Below are 22,957 nucleotides of genomic sequence, written 5' to 3' on the forward strand. Positions count from 1 at the left end.
TTTGTATCAACCTCTAATGATAAAACGCAGCTTAATGATATAAATATCATTAAGCGTTGCAATTGCAACCCCATATGCTAGAAACTCTTGCATTAACAGTTGACTACATCAACCGCTAATGATAAATCGCTGCTTAATGATAGAATTTTATCATTAAGCGTCGCAAATGCACAGCATTCTTAATGCTTAATGAAACAAGCGAAAAGCTACGTACATGTCAACCCCTAATAATGCAAACATTTATATCATTAAGCGTTGCAATTGCACATCTGATACTGAGTATACAACTTACTGAACGGATTAATGAACGGCTCGCCGAATGAAACCCATATCTCTTGGTCGTATTCCAGGTCATGGACATTGGTTACCTCCTTCCCATGCTCAGTAAAGATTTTCTTAACCACTGGTGCAATTTTAGGATTATGTGGGTTGGCTGTCACATGGTTTGTGGAAAGATCATCCAGTAACTGCAAAAGTGTTCGACTTATACAGTAAACACCGGTATATGTGTTCTATTTTTCTATTTACATAAAGAATTAAAGTATTCTGTATATAAAGTTTTGTTTCATAATAACATCATTTAGGCTGTGGATTAACGTTTTTACCCAGTCCTCTTCCCCTTTCTCAACTAAACTGGAATACAAAGAGAATTTAAATTTTACAATAATTTCACTGCTTTTACTTCAATTCACCTAAACCAGGAGCCAAATACATCCCCCAACTGTTATATCCTCTGAAACACTAAATTTTTTGGACACTATGCAACATTTTTCTATATCTTTCTTGAGATGTGAATGATAATTCTGTGAAAACATGTGGGAGCAAGCACATGACAAAGGACAATGTTTGGGTTCTATTTCCTACACTTCATATAAAGAACATGTACTTTAATTTGTGCTCACCCTAGTCAATACTCTGTCCTTGTCATTCGTCCCTCGCAGTGCCCCTGCCAGATTGAAGTAGAACACCTGGTCGTTTTCATTACTTCCATTCTCATAAACCTGAAAAAAAACAAATTAATGCAAAGCTTATTCCTAAATGCATTCCATTACAATATAAACTTTCTGACATCAACACTATCTTGAATTTCACGAATTGTGTAATGGAGAAAAATTCTAGGATAGGCAGGGGTGGAGAGACTTTATTTCTGCCTTACAGGCTTACACACCAGTAGGTTTGAACATATCTTATTGCATAAAGAAACATATACAAATGGTTTGAACATAAGTTCTCAGAACTCACTATAGGTTCTCAAAATAAGATGGTTACACTAGCAGGTGTAAAGGACAAGGATGATTGAAAACAATTCCATAACTTAGGGGTAATAGCCCCAATAAATTAAGTCTTTTTAAAAACAAATTGTTGGAATGCATTTCCTGTGAGACAATAAATAGGTTAATAGAAACCTCCTTCATACCTTCAGCCTAAGTCCTTTTCTTCCCACCAGCCTGTGTTCAAACTCCCACTCTTTTATGTGCTTCATTCTGTAGTTAGAGCCTTCACTCTGTCAAAAGGAGAAGTCGATACTTTATAACTTGAGTTGATTTTCATTGAATTAATAGAAATGAAAGTTCCACAAATTCAGTGTTCAGTGATTAGTTTTCAAAAGAGCTATCAGAAATAAATGGTCTTATCACAAAAATTTGCCAGTACATGTACTAATTTTGGTGATAAAAACATAGATTTACATAAATCTGGATCAATATTACACCTACATTATGTGCAAGTACGTTTTAGAGACTATGTATAAGTGTAAAATGTAAAAAAGAAGAAAGTTCCCTGATTGAAAAGTAAAGTTTTTCAAATGGGCCTGCTTGGCTGCAAATTGAGGAAATTGCAACCTTTTCCTGCTAAACAGTAGATGTTGAAGTAACTGTCCTCTAATTACACTAACATGTCACACCATCACAAACATCTTCACTAGCCATGGGTTTCTGATCTGCACCGCTCCTCATGAACCCTTGGCATATCGTGCTATCAGAAGTCAGAATTTTTTCCTCTTTTCATCTTTCATCATTTGTCTGATTTATAAATAGGTTAGGAGATCATGTGACAAAAACAATTCCAGAATTTCGATAGCAACGATATGCCAAGGGTTCGTGAGAAACAGTGCGGTTCAGACACCCTTGGCCAGCTAAGATGCATCATAAACTACACTTCAGGGTTCAAGAAACCAGCTAGAAAAAGGGGAAAGGTTGTTGTGCTTCCAAGTTTTGTGGAATTATGGTATACAGATTAAGATACTGTAAATCTCTAATTAAACACTAGTCCAAGAATTGACATCTGAGTAGAAGTTTGAAAAGCATCCCATGAAGATTTTAAAATCTCACTTTTTATTTTTCTGTTAGTTCTCACAATTTGATTCAAAATGGCGGGATAATTAAATTAAGTATTTGTACTTGCATATAATGCATAAGTTAAGGCCTGAACGGTATCAGGGCAATGAGGATAATTTGGTCCGTCAAGTTTACCTCCTCTACTCTCTGAAGACCCTCAATTTTCTGGAGTTTGTCATCAATTTCCTGTAAGCTCTCTGTCAGCTTGTCCACTTCCTCTTCAGCCTATCAAATAAATACCTATACATCATACTCTGTAAAGTTTTGGACAAAACAATATAGCTTGAAAATCACCTGAATATAAAATAATGTTGCTTCTCTTGAAACACTGATTAAGCATTAACAAACTACTTTCTAAATCTACATATTAAAATCGCCTTGTGTATGTAAAGGATTAACAACTGTAAAGATTCACATGAGCCTGATATTTATAATGATTTCTGTAGGACTTACCATCTCCAGAGTTGAGTACAGCTCATCCTCAGGCATACTTAGGATATCAGTAATGGTCACTTTGTCTTTCTCATCTGACAAAGCATAATTCACCTGTAGAAAAAATTAACAGCTTCATCATCAACACATCTATTTTTTGATTAAAAATTATATCTCTCATGCAGAGAGAGAGAGAGAAAGAGAGAGAAAGAGAGTGAGATTACCTCATTTTTGTACTTCACTGCATCTTTCAACTGTCCTTTAATGGTGCGTCTCAGATACTTGATAAAGTGGATGGTACCAGTAGGACTGAAGGCATCCCCCACAGACACCCACAGAGGGCCATAAATTGGGGAACTGGCCTCTTGTACAGCTTCATGCAACATGGGAGCTGTAATGATATTACTACATGTAACACATGCTCTGTATTTTAAAACATTTAAAAGATAACTATGACGAATCCTGTATGCATGAACTGGTTAAATTGAAAAATAACACAATGTTGAAACAGTTCACGTTAACATAAATAATTTTATGTTTAAGCAGATAAAATGAATGTATTTATACGAATCATGTATCAAATAAAGATTAAACATATAACAGTGGAAAATCACAATGCCAGCATGTTTCCATCTTACCGTCCTTTAAATCCTTGATTTCCTTCCCTTCCCAATCGAACAACAGCTTGGCATGAGTGGTCAGCCCTAGTTTAGCTGTACATGCAACCAGAAACTGTGAAATGAAAAACAAACAGAAATCAGTTAACTCCACAAGAAGAAATTTCAAAGGTAAAGGACAGAGCAATGAAGGCCAAACTTTTTTTTCATTTACCTCCTCGATGTTATTTAGATCAGCCACAATCTCCAGTGGTTCTGTGGAATAGCCATTCCTATAAACAACAACCCTGAATCTATTGCTCTCCAGGAGGTTCCTGTAAAGGAAAGTGGGATTAATTCATTTGATCAAAATATTGTTTTATTGTGCCTCTTTTTTATCTATGTCCAGAGAGAGTTGTTTTCCCAGAAATCTAGTTAGCTTTCGAACAAAACAAGAGTCATCCCCCTTTGAAAAATCAATACAAATTTTATTTTAGATACATAGTAATTATGGATATTTATCATGAAAAATGAACCTCATTCTTTTTGAGACTTTGCACTTTGTTTTCTTCTTTCTTCCTTCCTCTGGCAGCAAAACTCCAGAAAGTGTCCATTTGGCTCCATTGGTTATAGCTATGTTCTCTGTAATAGTAAAATGATAAAGAATCAGCTTTCATTCTCAATAATTCTAAATATGAACAGCAATTGTTGCAAATAATATATGTGTCATTTCCTTAGAAAATTCACACCTGATAACAACCTGTTATCATCGTTCTGAATGATTAACTGGATTGCCATCCCTAGTTTAATAACAAACTGAAATTCATTATGTTCAATTTATACTGTACACAGGGTTATTTTTGCCCTTCTACACTTCCACAAAGTTTCATTTCTAATTGAATTTCCGTAGACACAGTTGTGTTTAAAGAGAGATAATTTGAGACCCTAAAATTCGCCAAATATGAAATTCGCCCGCTGACAAGGAGGCAAAAAGGTAAAAAAACAAAATGGCTGGGGGCAAACATCTCCCTTTGTACAGTATTGTTTATTCAGATTGTCCCATCACTTACCCTTTACACTTTTGTATGGGTCCTTAAAGTTTTCTCCAGTGGAGATGTAAACCTCTGAGTCAGGAGGAATTTCATAGGTTTCAAAAATCTCTTTTCCCTCTTCCAAAAACACCCTCCTGGCTGCAAACCCAAGACCCAACCGTTCTGTGCACATTTCCAAAAACTAACAGGAGGAATTAAAAGTTATAGTATATGTGCTTTACAACAAGTGCAGTGATTTCTAATTCATCTACACGGAGAGTACAGTATATACTAGTATTTTTATGTGAACATTAATTATTGAAATAAAAAAAGTATAAAGTTTTATTTATATAAAAATAAAATTCTGGGCTGCCTTTTACAAAAGAACTTCCGACTTACGACCAAATTAATGAATGATGATTAATCACGAACTAACCAATGTTTTATTCTAATGGCTGTGAAATATGATTATGGCAGTCAAAATAGTTGTAAATAAATGAGTTTACATATATCTTTTTCCGTTTAAGATCAGGCCTAAAAAAAAAGTTGTGTGTTTAGGGTAACCCGACCTAACCTACAAAAATGCCCCTTCCTACCATTTTTAGATGTAAATTTTTATCCGATTGTGAATTTTACATTATTTCTATAAAAAATCATTTTTTAAATGTGACACAAACAAACATTCATAGGATTCATGCAGAAAAAAATATGAAAAAATAAAAAAAAATCCCTACCTACCTAATTTTTTCATCAGTGTTACCCTAAACACACAACTTTTTTTTTATAGGCCTCAATTCCATGAGAGGGATAATATTTATGACTTTGTCGTAAGTTCTTTTGTAAAATGCAGTCCTGATATAAATATAAAATTAAGAGATTATTCAGGCTGGATTTCTTTTCCTATACATACTTACATATAATCTTATTAATTAAAAGCTTTCTGATCAATGCTGATTCTTTTTATCACTGAAAAAAACACTAGATATCTCACCACTTTCATGGACGGAGCCGCCACTCGACACATGGTCTCTCGGCTGCCGTTCTTAAAGGCCAGGCACCTGATTGTGTGTGGTTTGTTCAAGTACTGTGACCTAATTCTCCTCCCAGACAGAGCTGCATGGATACAAAAGAAAATGAACATTGAAAATAACAAAAATATATCTTATTTTTTTATTGGGGGGGTGAGGCATTTTCAAAAACTTTGTTTTAATGATACATATATTAAAAGCAGGTACAGCTTTAGTAAAGCTTTTCATCTAGATTGAATTAAAACTTTTAAAAATGTTTGAGGTTGCTTTTGTGAGCAGTGCATACTAAATTTAAATTTATCATTGTAATATTGATATCAATTTAATTGCTTGAAAATAAATGAAAAAAATCAAACTTATTTCATTTTAGAAATATATTATATACCAGGGAATCATCATTGTTCGTGCAGGGCCAATTAATGTTTGTGGCTTTCGTGGATAACCCTTGTCAACGAATTTACATTTCCACAAAAGTATATATAAGCATTTGTTTAATATTTATTTATGAAATAGAAATTGCTACCAACAAAATTATGTTCCCATGAACCAGGAAATCTCTGGCTATCCACAAACATTGACCCCCATGGCCACAAATACAAATGATTCCATAGTATACAATGGCATGTGCAGCATTAGCATCTATGGTGGGTAAACTTCCATAGTCCATGTAATTACAATAATGACAAAATGGTTAGTATTTACCAGAGACATAATAAAAAATTAGGCAACTCATCCAAGGTTTGGTAACTGAAGTATGTGACTTTGATTTTCTTTGAAAACTACAATTTGTTTCAATCTTTTACATTTCAATCTACAGGTAAAATTTATAATATTGGTTTTACTATACGTCAATCAATAAAGGATTTGTAAAGTTTTAAAGCTACACATTGATAAGAAACAGCAGAGCAGGCCATATAGAAGATCAAGTAATAACCAAAAGTGATGACAAAATCTCCAAAATATGGCTAGACATGGGGCAACTGTCACTCAAATTGAAAACTTGTCTTTTAAATGTCATACTGTATAAAGTAAAGAATGCATCAATACTACTATATTAAAATAATAGACTCGAATTTTTGGGCTTTAATACAGAGAAATCGGTAGATTATTCTAACTAAGCAGAGTGTAATGAAATTAAAAGCATTATTGTAGTCTGAAAGCTTGGTTATATATGTCAAATATAAGGTGTGTCGATGTACCTATTTCGTAAATGTTCGATATCATATGCAATGTCAACCCGTGCACGCACGGGTCAAAGTCTAGTTTACAGTAAACAAACTTAAACAAGAGGCCCATGGGCCACATCGCTCACCTGAGCAACAATAGGCATGATAAAATCAGCTTAACAGAGTCATAATTCAAACTATCTCGGCAATGAAGAATAATACATGTAGATCCTGTATAAGTAAGAGTCCATTTTTTTTACCCTGGTTATTCTTATTTTTATAATCAAGTTCCTTTTTTAGTAGGATGATTTGCATTGCATTGCAGTTCTAAAAAATTCCTAAACAATTGTTTATATATAGGATATAAGCCTACATCAAACTCTGAACCCCTTTGTGAGGCCCAAGAATCGTCCAGGGGCCAAAGTCTAAACAAATTGAAAGAATCAGCAATATGTCAAAATGCTTGCATATAAGTAAAACCATATATCATAACATTTCATTTTTTGTTAATAATTAAAATATTTTCCTTTGTAAAATTGGAATCCCAATGTGGCCCCACCCTACTCCTCAAGATTTTGATTTGAAAGAATTTAAATCTACATTATCTGAGGTTGCTTTCAGTAAATTAACAGCTTCTCTGGGCAAACGGTTTCTAGAAAAAGATATTTAAAATCCACCCCCCCCCCCCCCAGGGACCATGATATGAACAAACTTGAATCTACCCAACCTAAGAATGCTTTCACACAAGTTTCAGCTTTCCTGGCTTTATTCCTATGTAAAAATTTGACCCCCCATTGTGGTTCCCCCTACCCCCAGAATCATAATTTTCACAAATTTGTATCTACACTACATAAGGTTGCTTCCACACAAGTTTCAGCTTTTCTAAGGAGAAGATTTTTAGAGATTTACACTATATTCCATTGTAAAAATTTGACCCCTCCCCCCATTGTGGGTCCATCCTACCCCCAGAGTCATGATTTTCACAAATTTGAATCTACACTACATAAGAATGCTTCCACACAAGTTTCAGCTTTCCTGGCTGATTAGTTTCTGGAAGATTTTAAGATTTACACTATACATTCCTATGTAAAAGTTCAATAACCCCCTCCGCCCCCCCCCCCCCCCCCCCCCCCATATGGCTCCACTCTTCCCCCCAGAGTCATTATTTTTACATTTGTATCTACTCTACATAAGGATGCTTCCACAAAAGTTTCAGCTTTCCTGGCTGATAAGTTTCTGAGAAAAAGATTTTTTTAAATTTTACTCTATATATTCCAATGTAAAACTTTGACCCCCATTGTGGCCCCACCTTATCCCCAGGGACAATGATTTGTACAAACTTGAATCTACACTATCTGAAGATGCTTCCACACAAGTTTTGGCTTTTCTGGCCAAATGTTTTCTTAGATTTTTTAAAAATATCAATAAATTTTCAATAAATCCCAATTATCTTCCCTTGAAATAGAGAGCTTGGCCCTTCATTTTAACAAAACTGAATCCCCTTTACCCAATGATGCTTTGTTTCAAGTTTAGTTATAATTGGCCCAGTGGTTCTGGAGAAGAGGTCGAAAATGTAAAAAGTTTACAGACAGACAGACAGACGGACGGATGAACGGACAGACAGATGGACGCTGGACAAAAAGTGATCAGAAAAGCTCACTTGAGCTATCAGCTCAGGTGAGGTTAAAAAATATAACATCCTCAATCCTTTAGTAATAGGATTTTTAAAAGATTTTAGATAATAGATTATAGATTTTATAGATTCTAGATTTTATCATATTATATGATTTAATCATTTAAGTATATAGCGCAATAAAAAATTGAGAAATAGGGCCTGCGAGATGTCACAAGATTTTGAAGTGTTGCAAATCTCTGTTATCTATGTCTCTGGCATGCACATGCATTAGTGTGCAATAATCTACAACAAACCAATATTATATACTTAATATTGAAATTAATAAAAAAAAAATTAACATGTGTAAATAAGGGTTCTCCCTTTAAGAAGAATGTGACAACTCATTTAACAGAGTCCTATGATGAAGTATATATAACTTATCTTTCTTCTTTTCTTTTAAAAAATTTCCCCCTTTTTTTTGTTGCAATAATGTTTCAAAATATGGCTAAAAAAGTCAGAACTAATACAACCACAAAGAAAAAAACATGAATTGAGATCAAAATAAATATTTTTCTTATACAAATATACAGAGAGAAAAAAAACAAATATTTTGTAAAGAGAAAATAATACATGGCATTTCTAAAGAATATACTGCTGATTACAAATATTTTTCAAAGAAGGTGTTGCTGGCCAGGGAGGTTTTGTTGGTGAAATAAGAACACATTGAATATTAAATCAACTTTTCATATATTGTCAATGTTTGACAAAATACAGACTTAACTAAACATTTCAGCAATTATTGATTTTAGCATACACTTCTTTATACAGAAGTCTCTTTGAACATCAACAAGCCAATAAGAAAGCCAGTACCAAGACAAATTTGTGTGCCTAATTTTTCTTTTCTTTTTTTTTTTTGGGGGGGGGGGGGGTGTTTCAATTATGTCTATTTTAAAATACATGTATAAATAGAAAAGTTGATTAAATTCATAAAGTTAAGTATGCCTCAAACACACAAATATATATATATATATATATATATATATATATATATATATATATATATATATATATATATATATATATATATATAAAGCACAGAGAAATTCACTTTAGTTGGAGCTCCACCTTCAGCCCTGACCGAGGCTTGAACTCACGACCTCTGGAACCCATTCTCATAGCAGTGAGCGGCCACCGCGCTCCCCACTTAGCTATCTAGGCAAGACAAAAATCTTGCTTTCGATAACGAACGGAACTTAGCGCGCTGGCCGCACACTACACAGTAGCTTGAGATACAGGTGGAATACAGTTAAATGACAATTTGAGAGGATCGGAACGATACACATTGCATAGATACAAACATATATAAAATATAAAATATATAATAGCTCCAACAAAAGTGAATTTCTCTGTGCTTTATCATTCGCTATGGGCAGGTACATGTCAATTTGAGAGTTATTGCAATGTTTGTGCTTTTATATATATATATATATATATATATATATATATATATATATATATATATATATATATATATATATATATATATATATATATATATACACACTGTATACAATTGAAAAAATTTGATTAAAGTTTTATAAAAACATGTATTAAATTGATTATACCACTTCTGGTCATGTCTACATATCCATTACAGTCGGAACATGCTGTAAAATATAAACACTAAACATGCTCTAAAACTTAGTTTAGATACAATACTGATGGATTAACTTTATAATCTCATTAATGAAGCAAAAACACCAACAACTAAGAACTATCTACATCACCCTTTACAACCCCCTCCCCAATGCTTTTAAATGAAAAATAAAGACTCCTTGTATGAAATAGATATGCGCCCGAAAAATTAGAACAGCTGCCAGAAACTTATAAACAGAACAAATGTACAAAATAAATATGACTCAGATGTATTGTGGGATGATGGGCAGCAATAGAAACTGACCAGAGTACGGTGTGGAGCGAGCAGACCAGCCTCTTGCTGGATTTCTGTAGAACCACGACAGGTTGGAGGTCGCAGAAAATGGACGGCTGCAAACCAAATAGATAAAAAGAATTTTTTAATGAATTGGTGTGATTTTCTAGGTTTATTACAAGATATTACAAATAACAAACAACTTCTTAAGGTGGTTGGATCGTCAACAAATTACACATCAGATATGCCTTAAAGTCTTAAATATTATATTTTGGCCACTGACAATTTATAAGTAAAGAAAGAAATCAGAATATCTTAAAATTTGAACATTTTTAAGTGGTTAGCATATATATGCTAAACACTATATGACAGGTAACCAAAACACCTATGCAATCAGATGCTTTATGAAAGCATTACGGTTACCTATATGATGAATCAAGGTATTGAGAGTATTGAATCTCAGATTTCATTGGTGTGTTCTTGTGTCCTCATTTTTTGGAAATAAAAATTATAAAATTACTGTGTAAATTATATTTTGATAAATCCTAATGTAGTGATTGTTCTTTTTAATGATGCAAGCACCAATCAAATTGATCAGCAGTTTGAAAGAAAAATCATTTCTGGGAAAAAAGCAGTATCATGGTATTGCATCATTACTTCATTCAAGGGCGTCGTCCTTTGGTTCTTTATGCATTTAAGTTAGGTTTGCCATGAAAAAATTGTATGAAACCTCTTCATATTACATAATAAGATTTCTAAATTCTAATCAAATCAACTGTTTCATCAGAAATTCCCCATACTACATACAGCCTCTTAAATTGTTATAACATGTAATTATAATTATTTGTGTATTCTGTGAATTCAAATTAAGAGTGATTAATGGTTAACCATAATTTATCTCTTTTTAAATAGAACATTAAATCATCACTTGCTTTTATTTTATTGAAACTATTTACAGAGGGAAGTTTCATATTCAAATATATTCAAACAAAGTTGCTAAAATGCTTTCCAGTACTTAAGTACGTTTATTCTTTATTTTTATATAAGCACTTCATTTTAATGAGATAAGTAGAGTCAAATATATGATCCTCATCCATCCTTAAGTAAAATTGAGGCGGAAATAAACTTACGTTTTTCGTTTGACAGGTGCTGATGCCGGTCTTCCTTTCCTTCGCTGCGAGGAAGAGCTTGTGCTCTCGGACCTTGGGGTCGCCGGATCCCACAAATTGGGGTCAGCAATGAATTTGGAATCAATTTTGGGTTTTCTAGCCCCAGAACTTGGTCTGCCTGATCCAAGCCTACCTTGGGCCAAAGTAGCAGACATTGGTCTTCTATTGGACATTCCATAATCAGAATGAGGAAGTTTCTGTGAGTAAGGGGACTGCGGCACTCTACAACATGGAGAAAAAAATAACCAGTCATCTTAAGTTTAAAACTTTACAATTTAGTAAATTAAATCAGTATCCTGAAAGAACCAATAACTTTGCATTGTAAATCGCCAGCATCATTCATATTTGCACTTTTCATTTCTTATATCAAGTGAAAATTTCAAATTAAAGCAGCGTTATTAAGAAAACTGCCCCCTTGTCGTCCATAAATTGGCAGATAGGGTGGGGTAGTGGCTGACAAAAAAATATCTTGTTAACTAAAGCCGAGCTCGTTGCAAAGCAACGAGTAGGTCTTCCGTCGCAACTCTGTGTCGCAAAAGGATTGTCCATCAGTCTGATTAAAACCACCTCCTTCTCCTCACACTTGTCAGAGCCTGACAGACCCTGTATTGGTAAAAGGTCATCTTTACACAACCATTTCTTCTTACCAATAAGAACTTTAGAAAATTAATTGAAACTCTTCAAATGGAGACAAAAAAATTAATTCATGCCTGTTTTCTATGTAACCTCTAGACTAAATATTGAGAAGTTGCACCACTCATTAAACAGATAAAGGCATATCTTTGGTAAGTAGAAGTATATTTAGATTGTATGCAAATATGGAGGTCAAGTGAAGATGATCTGTTACTGATACAATACAGGTCTATCAGACTCTGACGAGTGTAAGGAGAAGGGAAATGGTTTTAATGAGACTTGATTATCTTTATAATGATAGTAAGTTCAAAAAATAGAAAACGAGACTCAATTTCAAAGTATTATTATCATACCTGGCAAGTTCTTCGTTTAACTTACTTCACGTTTAGGATCACTTTAAAAAGCACATCATATATGTACATGTATATAATTAATTTAATCATAATAAAAGTGTGTGTGTGGTGGTGGTGAGGGAATGCCATGAAAATCAATTTGCTAAACGTTTAGGGAAATTTTGATTGCGAGAAAGTGGGGGGGGGGGGGGGGGGGGGAGGCAGACTGCTCCCACTGAACCATCTAAAAGGTGCTGTGAGCAAGCTCACAAATAATACCCCCACTAAGAAAAAATCATAACTCAAGTAATTCTCTATTAAAGAATAATGGATGCTTCTTTTTGTAATAGTGCTTTAGACAAGGCAGGGTATATTTACAGGTCACAAGCAATCTTTATATTGGCATTTGTCTATTTGCATCACTAAATGATTTCCAAGTGGTAAGGTATCAAAGCTTTTGCGAATTAGAGACTGAATTTCTATAGACCTAAATTTTAGGTTAAGAAAAACAACACTTTTTTGTATAGTGAAACAAAATTTAAGATAGCTTTATGTACTCATACACATAAATAAAAAGATGTAGCGAAAGCCATTAATACTTTAATTCTTTTGTTCTAGACTTTTTCAGAGTTAACAAGCTACAAGTTAACAATCTTCCATTTTGACAAGCCAGATTTAAAATAAAATATTCAGCTGAGTTTTAAGTCAATTAAGTTGCATTATAACGTCATATTACACAACTTCAATTATTTTTTTAATCAATGTGCATATAGCAATTAATAAAATCCCCTAGATCCTATATCTGTTGCAATTAAGTGCAACTTTGAGAGATGCATACATCTTGAGAGGCAAAAAAGTCGCTATATTATAGTCTGCAAGTCAATTGAACTATGGTCTTCCAAGGAAATAAGAAACTGTCGACACTTGCAGTATTCTGATGATTTCAATGACGACCAACTTCATTGCATAATATAGTCGTATTTCATTACTTCTAATCTTGAGAACAAATTTTATTTAAGATCTTTGACTTAAAACTTTTAACTTATAATATCATGCAGAGACATAAATAACTTATTAAGTTATCTATGTCTCTGATAATATTTATCTTATTCTGTTCATAACTATAGAAGTTTAGCGTGTTCAACAAGTTAATTTTTTATCCACATTCTCAGATTACGACATCGCACCTATAATGCATGTGCAGATCTATATGGGGGGGGGGGGGGGGGGGTCTTTCTGCTCAGGTGAGCTAAAAATCTTTAGTTGAAACACAAGTCAATCTTACATGTACCCGTCAAAATCTCAAATAAACAAATAGTTGGAAACGTTTAAAATATCATATAAACGTGCACGGGTGATAAAGAACATGTAGAAGAACATGAATCGATCACAGATCACTTGTCAACTAGCACTGGATCTCCTTGGCTATGTGCGAGGGGTGATCATCGTTTGAAGGTTTTATCTTTGTGGTTTTTCATTGTTTATCTAGTTTAGTTTTTATAACATTTTAGACTTACAAATCCACCATTGATTTATGTCTGACAATGTTTCTTATTTGGAATTATATCACTTTAATCAATTTTAAGAACGACTTCTTAATTTACATTCTAATGTTTAATTAAATAAATCTATCTCCTCGACCGCAAACGAGGGATAACTTATGTAAAGGTACAACACACATAGAGAGCTCAGAACCCAGGAAGATTTAAAATGTTTACAGTATGATGACTATATTAATTTAAGTTTTTTCCCTTATATTCCACAGTTAATCTGTCTGTCTGATACTGCTCCAGTTTGAGAATGGCATTGCTTTTAATTTATGAACAAACAGAATGATTTCTTATTTGGCACTCTATCGTTTAATTCAAATTAAGAAGAGTAAGCTTTAATGTGTAATTAATATAAAAACGATTCTTGTGTTTGCGGCGAAATAAAATCACATATGACAGACGCGACTCTTGTGTATTAGATAACCGCTGACCGCTAGGTAGTCCAGCCGCGACCATGGCGACGATTTTCTCGACCATTGGGAAGGGATGAGTTACGTAATGATGCACACAACTAAGAATTAAGGTCGATTTGAAATGCTTGCGGAAATTGGACTCAAATTTATTTCATGGAAGTTATTTTTTTAAAAATCCAGTTTATGTATATCACTAGAAAAGAAAAAGAACGTTTATGTTTTCTCATTTTTGTTTTTCTTTACCGTTGTCCACTACAAGACCTAAACAGATGTGACTCCAAAAAAAATGCTGTAAGAAAACATGTACACTTTTACTTTTAAGAAACTTTTTCTAATGAATTAAAGCATCCTGTACATGCTGGTACACTTTCAGCTGTTAATTCATGTCCGTTATACGCACAAAGACTATTCACTTACTTGCCAAATGAAAACTGGTTCATGATAAAAAGACAAGCTTTTTACACTCATATTATGCAATACCGGTACAAAATAGTTTTGTAACGACATTGATAACACCATAATAAAAAACTTTTCTGTCAACAGCTTTAGCAAAATATTAACCATTTTTTAGTTATAAAGCGAAGACTTTTAAGGGCTCTAGGCCATTAACCTAAGGGGCCAGCCCTTTTTCAATTATGTCAAGTGAAAGCCCTTGATATTTTGCACATATTTTGTTCTGTATGTGTTCAGAGAAAATTTTAGACTAAAGAGCTACAAAACAAAACCACAACCAAATATCAACATTTTTTGAAGCACAAAATTCAAATTAATTTTTTGAAACTTTAAAGGGGGGAAATTGTAAAAACAAAACTCGGAGGACAACATTCAAAGTACCGGTATCTATTTTCAAGATTTGTGACTTTGTAACACATGCTATGAGCAGTTTCAGAGCCTTTGCGTGCACAGGAATGCCTATATTTTTTTGAAAAAAGGGGAATAACTCTATACCGGAAGTCTTCATTTCAATGATTTTCATTTGATGTTGAGAAATTGTAATTTGCAATATATCCTGAAAATTTGAACATAATAGGACTAAAAACAAGAGAAATATTTGAATTTAAAAAAACTTCTAGAAGACAAAAAAGAATAAAAAGAATTATCAACAGAACCAGTACAAGGTCTTCCATTGAAAACGTAAAACCTTAATGAAAGAACAGTTCTTTAAACTCACTATAGAGAGATGTAAATCATAATTGTTTTCAAGTCTGTACATTTAATTTTTGACAATCTTCATCATACTAACTCTCTTTGCCTCTTTATGCTGTTCTTTGTCTTTCGAAGTTCATCCAAATACTGAGCAATCAGCAAGTCTTCATAGCTCACCATGTCTGTGTTCTCTTTGCTAAATGCTAAGTTCCCTTCTCTTAAGGTTTTGGAATCTCGCCGCCCAGGCATTTTCTGTAATAAAGAACTATATATGATATAAGTCAAATTTGGCCCATAATTCGCCATTTTTTAAAGTGTTTCAGGTACATTAAATTGGTGTGTTATTTTCTAGAAGAGTTGATATAAGATATATTTTTCACTTACTGGCTGAATATGACATCAGAAGTGACGCTATTTTTAGAATTCAATCAAAATCATTCAGTTATTGACATTTTTCTTATCTTTTTTTCGAATGGGAAATATAAGGCGACGCTTTGAACAAGAATGAACTTTTCATCACTAATTAGTACAGGATAGATACATCTTTGGTGAAAATATTTTGTTTGTTCAAGCAATCGCTCAATGTTTTCTTAAAGAAAAGCAGCTTGAAAACGAGCCATTTTAATTATGCTAAAAATGCTAAAATGGCAGGAAAAGGTCAACTTTATGATGATATATTTCTGCATTGTAGGCACTAAAATCAAAATGAAGATTATGAAAAAACTTTAAATGTATATCTATACATAGAAAACAAAGAATTAAAGTAAAATGATGATGTTCATTTAAGGGGGCCATTTTAGGCTCAAATCATATAGTCCTTTTTATCGAAAAAAAGGAAAATAAGTTCACTCAAATTCAATGACTTTATATTATTCAATGTGAATCAAAGATTTTGATTTTCTACATTATAATGCACACAGCAATTCATTTAGTGTCAATAGGTTATCGTACAAAACAAAGCACAAGTCAAAGTAAATTATTTAAATATCAATTTTGAATGACAGTGAAAGTGTATGTGTATGTTTACTTATAAAAGTTTTCTATATTCTGTAAATTACAGTGGTTAATTCCTTCTAGTAACAAAGATATAGAATTTTAATTGTTCATTTTCCTGACATGAAAGTAATGCCTTTCCATGAATATTGATGAAGAAAGAGCGAAACCGACATCATTGCGCATGTTCGTGGGAAATCAGGAAGCTGCCATTATTGTTTGCCTAAATAGATATCTGTCTCCATTTTATATACAGTTTTTACAGTAGTTACTTTGAAATATATACATGTATTATGAGTGTAATATGTTTGTCAGTCACCGTACCATTATTTCTGAATGTTTAAATAGGATTACACTCACACAAACTAAGAATAACCCTTAGGAGACAAATTAAACTACAACAATTATGAAGGTGTTGATCCCCAGTAAGTTTTACATTATAGTCAGCTGCGATATCACGTGATAGATTGATATTCATGAGAAGGCATTACTTTCCTGGCAGGAAAATAAATATTTTTTATTGTTTAAAATTTGATATCTTAGCATAAAGGTAACTTTCCTTAAAAATCAACACATTTATTTTCCTAATCATTTAAAATTGATGCAAGTTATACATGAAGCGTGTTATATATATAAACAAGAGGCCCATGGGCCACATCGCTCACCTGAGGAACAAGCGGTATGATAAAATCAGCTCAATGGAGTCATAATACAAACTATCTGGACAAAGTACAATAATTCATGTAAATCCTGTATAAATAAAATCCATTTTCCCCTGGATATTCTTATGTTTATAATCATTAGTCCCTTTTCTAACAGGATGATTTTATAGTCATATCATATGTTGAGTATTGCAGATCTAAAAAAGATCCCTAACAATAGTTTATATATGGGATATAAACGTACATCAAACTCTGAACCTTCTCGTGAGGCCAAAGAATTGTCCTGGGGCCAAAGTCTTAACAATTATAAAGAATCATCTGGCTGATTAGTTTCTGAGAAGATTTTTAAAGATTTACCCTATATATTCCTTTGTTAAACTTAGACCCCCCCCCCCCATTGCGGCCCCACCCTACCCCTGGGGATCATTATTTTCACAACTTTGAATCTACACTACCTGAGGATGCTTTCACACAAGTTTCAGCTTTCCTGGCTGATTAGTTTCTGAGAAGAAGATTTTTAAAGAATAACTCTGTTTATTCCTATGTAAAACATCGACCTCCCATTGTGGCCCAAACCTACCCCCAGGGGTAATGATTTTCACAAATTTGAATCTACACTACCTGAGTATGCTTCCACACAAGTTTTAGCTTTCCTGGCTAATTAGTTTCTGAGAAGAAGATTTTTAAAGATTTACTGTATATAATCATATGTTAAACTTCGATCCCACATTGTGGCCCCAACCTACCCCCCGGGGTCATGATTTTCACAACTTTAAAATTTACACTACCTGAGGATGCATCCACACAAATGTCAACTTTCCTGTCTGATTAGTTTCTGAGAAGAAGATTTTTAAAGATTTACTGTATATATTCCTATGTAAAACGTCGATCCCCTATTGTGGCCCCACCCTACCCTCGGGGGTCATGATTTTCACAAATTTGAATCTTCACTACCTAAGGATGCATCCACACAAGTGTCAGCTTTCCTGGCCGATTAGTTTCTGAGAAGAAGATTTTTAAAGAATTACTTTTTATATTCCTATGTTAAACTTCGACACTCCATTGTGGCCCCACCCTACCCCCAGGGGTCATGATTTTCACATCTTTGAATCTACACTACCTGAGGATGCTTCCACACAAGTTTCAGCTTTCCTGGCCGATTAGTTTCTGAGAAGAAGATTTCTAAAGAGTTACTCTATATATTCATGTTAAACTTCGACCCCCCATTGTGGCCCCATCCTCAGGTGAGCTAAAAAGGTTAAGTTTACAATTCAATAAGTGGGTTTCTGGAAGAACAGATTTTGAAAATTTTCGTAATAAATATTGACAATTTTTTATACTTTTTTAATCTTTAGCTTTTAAGATCTGTGTACAAACATAGAATTGTGAGCAAATCTCTGTATCTTGCTTATAATTCGAAGCTTAACACTCAAATATGGTTAGTAAATAGAAATTGTAAACAACATGCACTACATGTATAACAAATAAAGAACACAATTTATTTTTTCGAAATGAATCATATATATATACATGGATATACCTACATATTTCCGTAAGCGATATCAAACTCTATTTAAACTGAATAAACTAGAGAAAATGCCGAGCATCTCAACAAAACCTATTGCATTAATCTACCATTACGCAAAAGCAGGGACGTATATACTAGTATATACGTCCCTGGCAAAAGATAATGCCGAATTACCGATAGAATGAATTGTATTTCAGTTCCCCTACATCAGATTTTGCTTAATTTGCGCAGGTAAACAGTTAACGTAACTGTTTGATTTACCGAAGTCTCTGATTGATTTGATACGTAAAAATCACGAAATACAGACGATAGTTTCCAGGTTACAAAGCATAAATAATGAAAACGAAACGAAAATCAGAACAAGCTAACACCAACGTCATGTGTGAAAACTGTCAACGCATTGAAATATTTAGCCTCAATTTACTTCACAAAATCGGCACCAATATATTTTTCATGTTTCAAAACTTCCCTTCATACGCGAACTGTTGCACAACAAGCAAATTCATCATAGTCAGATCGACCCTTTTTCGTTTAATGTCATGGCTGCTTTAAACAAAGAACCTCGTTTTAGAAGTATGGAATACGAGTCTTGGTAAAATGGGTATGCAAACCCGGGCCGTGGCAAAATAAATGCCGGGGCAGATCGGCAATCGTCAATTCCAAATACGCATTATTTTGCAGCAATATCTACAGCGAATACAAATATACTAGTCCATCAAATATCCTGAAATTTTAATGAGATTGGCAGATTAATAACTGCCAATCTTTTGTTTTGCCCAGGCCAAGTCTTGCCTACCCATTTTACCGGATGCCGAGCCCGATTGAAACACGCCTTTCCTTTATTATTATTTTCATAATAAGTTCGATTTAAAACAAAATTACCCCTTAATTTTTGCAATTTATATTTTCCTTCCCATAAGGATAATTTATGCTAAACTACGTTGAATTTGCCTCGGTAGTTCTTGAGAAGAAGATTTTTAAAAATGTACCCCCCTTTTTCAACACTTTCAAGGTTTTCTCCGCTTTGAATACAGATCGGACTTTAATTTTTGCAATTTATATTCGCCCTCCCATAAGGATGCTTTGTGCCAAATTTGGTTGAAATTGGATAAGCAGTTTTAGAGAAGAAGTTCAAAATGTAAAAAGTTTACAGACGGACAGACGGACGGACGGACAGACGGACGACAGACAAAATGTGATCAGAATAGCTCACTTGAGCTTTCAGCTCAGGTGAGCTAAAAATGAAAATGTGTATTATAAATATTGAAAAAATCATTCTGTGATAATAAAAAATTAAGTGAAGACAACAAAAGTTGTAATAAAGTATTCCTGCAAATTTCGTGCAGAACAAATGAGTATTTTTTAAGAAATCAACAAAAACCCGGTTTTCAGTTTCGAAAATCCCGGCCCGGTCCGGGTTTCGCTACCCATTTTAGTCACACTCTTAAATTGAATCTGGGTGGTTTCGCTCCGATCGCTTGTTCGCGCTGAGTGGTTTCCCTCCAAATACATGTTCGCCCCGAGTGGTTTCGCCCGGATTGTATTTATTAATAAACACTACAATACACACTGCTTGCTGCTTTTGTTTTTAAATACGTAATTTAAATTATTTCTATCTATACATAAGTGGTAAATTAAATGTTTTAGAAAGTAATTTAGTTTAATTAGACACTTATTTTATACACATGCACGAACATCGCCTGAGCAGTTTATTTAGTGGACAATTAATCCACCATCAATGAAACCGTTAAATAAATAGCTTTGACTGCGATCTAATTTGGAGAACTAAATGATGAGTATCTTAAGAATTCGTTAGCACGGTTTTTTTTGGAACCAGTATTCTGAAAGAGTATAGCAAAAGAAATGGTTCGTGAATGCTGCCTCTACTTTTATCTGTGTGTCAATCGAAATCCAGTGTAAAAAAAATTAAAGCTCTGCAAGGCATTACTACATAATTAATTAAGAAAACATTGCAAGTTATATGAACATTATACATAATTAAGTGAAATCACTGAAAATTGGACAAAAAATGATTTCACTCCCAACATGACAAATGTTCATAAAGGCATTAAGAAAGCAATGTAAGTAATGTTTAAATTTTACATAACTAAGTGAATTCACCGATATATAATGGCGCGTGCTGGTCACTTCTCCCCAAAGCCAAAGTGCCCCATGCACGAGCGTCCCAAGTGTATGTCACGAGCGCCCCAATTATATCTCACGAGTCCCCCAAAAATGCAGTGTCCAACTTTCAAATTTTTCCAACCAATTTTGAATCATTTTGAATTTTGGCTTTTTTTTCCCAAAACATTAAATGGCTCTAAAATGAAGTGGCCTCCCCGTGGCTAGAGCTGGGCAACATTATTTCAAATTATATATCAGCAAACTGCCTCTTTTTAAAATGAGACAAGAAATACATCGATGTTTGAGTAATTTAAATCGGGTCAACTCATTTCCTAAATATAATTCAAAGCAAACTTTGGTGCACTCGTGAAAATAATCCAAAAAAATTGAGGTATTAATTTGGGGCGCTCGGAATAATAAGGTGTACGTTTAATGAGATTCCATCGAAGATTAATTAAGACTAAAAAACAAAACCATTCTGGGGCGCTCGTGAAATTAATCCAAACTTGGGGACTCGTACACCAACGTTGATTTTAGTTCAAAATAGAACAGTCTCATTTTGGGGCGCTCATGTAAATGATGCATATTTAACTTAAAAGTGAGATTCTCCAACGTACATTTTAAAGCAAAGTCAGGTTTCAAATAATTATCACACATGTAGTCAAATATTAACTTTATAGCAACATAGAATGCTGATTTGAGAGCAGACTTAGGTAAACTTATTTTGGGGCGCTCATCGGAAATGATATCCGAAGATAGTTTTTTTACAAATCTTAGGTAACATTGCAGCACGCCCGTAAAAAAAAATCCAACAAGATTCTATGCAAAATCGAGGCATCACATTTTTGGGCGCTCGGAAAAAGATATCAAGAAAGTGCTCATTGAGATTCTACGAAGATATTAAGACATAATCAGGAAAACCATTTTGAGGCGCTCGTGAAAACGATCCCGATTTTAGTACAATATTGGAAAATCCAATTTTGGGGCGCTCGTGCAAATTATCCAAGACGTAAGGTGTATTGATAATTTTACTTTGGGGCGCTCATGAATAAATTTGGGGCGCTCGTGAAACGTAATTGGGGCGCTACAAAAAAAATTTGGGGTGCTCGTGCATGGGGCGCTTTGGCTTTGGGGTGACCCATAATGGCTCACAGAAAATTGGCTAAAAATGCTTTCACTACACAACTGTTTATAAAAGGCATTAATTAAGACAGCTCGATTAGGTGAAATCACGATAATTTTAAATTATTTCATAAAACCCAACGTTAGCAATTATTTGGGGTTTGCTTAGATCGATATTTACAGGTAATCATTGATCGGTAATAATATTTATATAATATATTGAAAAGGGGCAAAACCACTCGACGCGAAACCACTCAGCGTGAACAAGTGATCGGAGCGAAACCACCCGTTACCCTTAAACTTATACTGTATTTACTTAATTATTATCGTAGATATTTCATTTGAAATTGCATACACGCGTAAATAAAAATAATTACTTACTAACATACTGTACATATAAACTAAATGCTTGGTTTTCTGTGCTGTTTGATTTACCCAAAACGAGCACCTGCATGCAAATATATAGATCGATTACATCCGACACCTTTCCTCTGATCAGCAACACGATAAAATGCTGTGTCAAAATCTAGTGTATAATGCTTACCGTCTTTTGTTTGGAAAAAACCGCCGATGAAACAAAAATTACAGTGAATTATGTCCAGTGCATTATTTCCAATGCGGTATTCTTAAACATCGGACTCCATATTGAAATATTAGCTTATCTCCTTGGAGATTACGTCACAATAACAGGAACGCAGCAAAATTTTAGCAAGTACTTTTTATTTTGGCGGGTAATTTGAAATAGTAAACAATTTAACTGGACAGGCATAACACCGTTAGCCTATTCACTTTTGAGAAGTGGAGAGGGATATCCTATTCCTGTCCATTTCTCAAAAGAAAATAGTAAATGATTTGGATCAAGGGTGTTGTGTAAAAACAAGTGAAATATTGCAATGGGAGATAACAATATTTTTCCTCCGAGGTAACCATTTATTTAAAGGTAGGACTAATATGTTTTACGGTGCGACCGTTGGGGCGAGCACAGCATGTGATCAAACAATGAATTATAATAAATTAATAAAATAAAATTAACAACGTGAAATTTGAATGCCAAAAAATAAAACTTACCTATTTTTCAGTAAATTTTCATTATTCATAGTTTATAAGATTTGTTATAATTTATTTATTTATATGTAGAACAATAGTTTAAT

The 22,957-nt window shown here is 33.7% G+C and overlaps 1 protein-coding gene across 4 annotated transcripts in view; it reads right to left on the reverse strand.

Annotated features, from left to right (window-relative positions):
- Positions 1–22,482, reverse strand: part of LOC128156116 (doublecortin domain-containing protein 1-like) — a 68,579-nt gene extending 46,097 nt beyond the window's left edge. The window contains exons 1-16 of one of the 4 annotated variants that reach the window (XM_052818142.1): positions 22,351–22,482; positions 15,475–15,629; positions 11,265–11,525; positions 10,165–10,250; positions 9,830–9,871; positions 5,387–5,508; positions 4,435–4,597; positions 3,901–4,006; positions 3,600–3,699; positions 3,407–3,500; positions 2,993–3,159; positions 2,790–2,882; positions 2,472–2,561; positions 1,418–1,504; positions 903–1,001; positions 293–467 (exon numbers count right to left, since the gene is read on the reverse strand). In XM_052818142.1, the coding sequence (XP_052674102.1) occupies positions 293–467; positions 903–1,001; positions 1,418–1,504; positions 2,472–2,561; positions 2,790–2,882; positions 2,993–3,159; positions 3,407–3,500; positions 3,600–3,699; positions 3,901–4,006; positions 4,435–4,597; positions 5,387–5,508; positions 9,830–9,871; positions 10,165–10,250; positions 11,265–11,525; positions 15,475–15,626 (1,837 nt within the window). In that variant the 5' untranslated portion in view covers positions 15,627–15,629; positions 22,351–22,482. Of the gene's footprint in view, positions 1–292; positions 468–902; positions 1,002–1,417; positions 1,505–2,471; positions 2,562–2,789; positions 2,883–2,992; positions 3,160–3,406; positions 3,501–3,599; positions 3,700–3,900; positions 4,007–4,434; positions 4,598–5,386; positions 5,509–9,829; positions 9,872–10,164; positions 10,251–11,264; positions 11,526–15,474; positions 15,643–22,350 lie in introns of all 4 variants that reach the window. The other 3 variants (XM_052818134.1, XM_052818149.1, XM_052818157.1) reach the window with 3 other exon arrangements.
- Positions 22,483–22,957: the final 475 nt, after the last annotated feature.

The sequence above is a fragment of the Crassostrea angulata genome, chromosome 1, assembly GCF_025612915.1.
Source record: "Crassostrea angulata isolate pt1a10 chromosome 1, ASM2561291v2, whole genome shotgun sequence".
In the NCBI taxonomy this organism is placed as follows: Eukaryota; Metazoa; Mollusca; class Bivalvia; order Ostreida; family Ostreidae; genus Magallana; species Magallana angulata.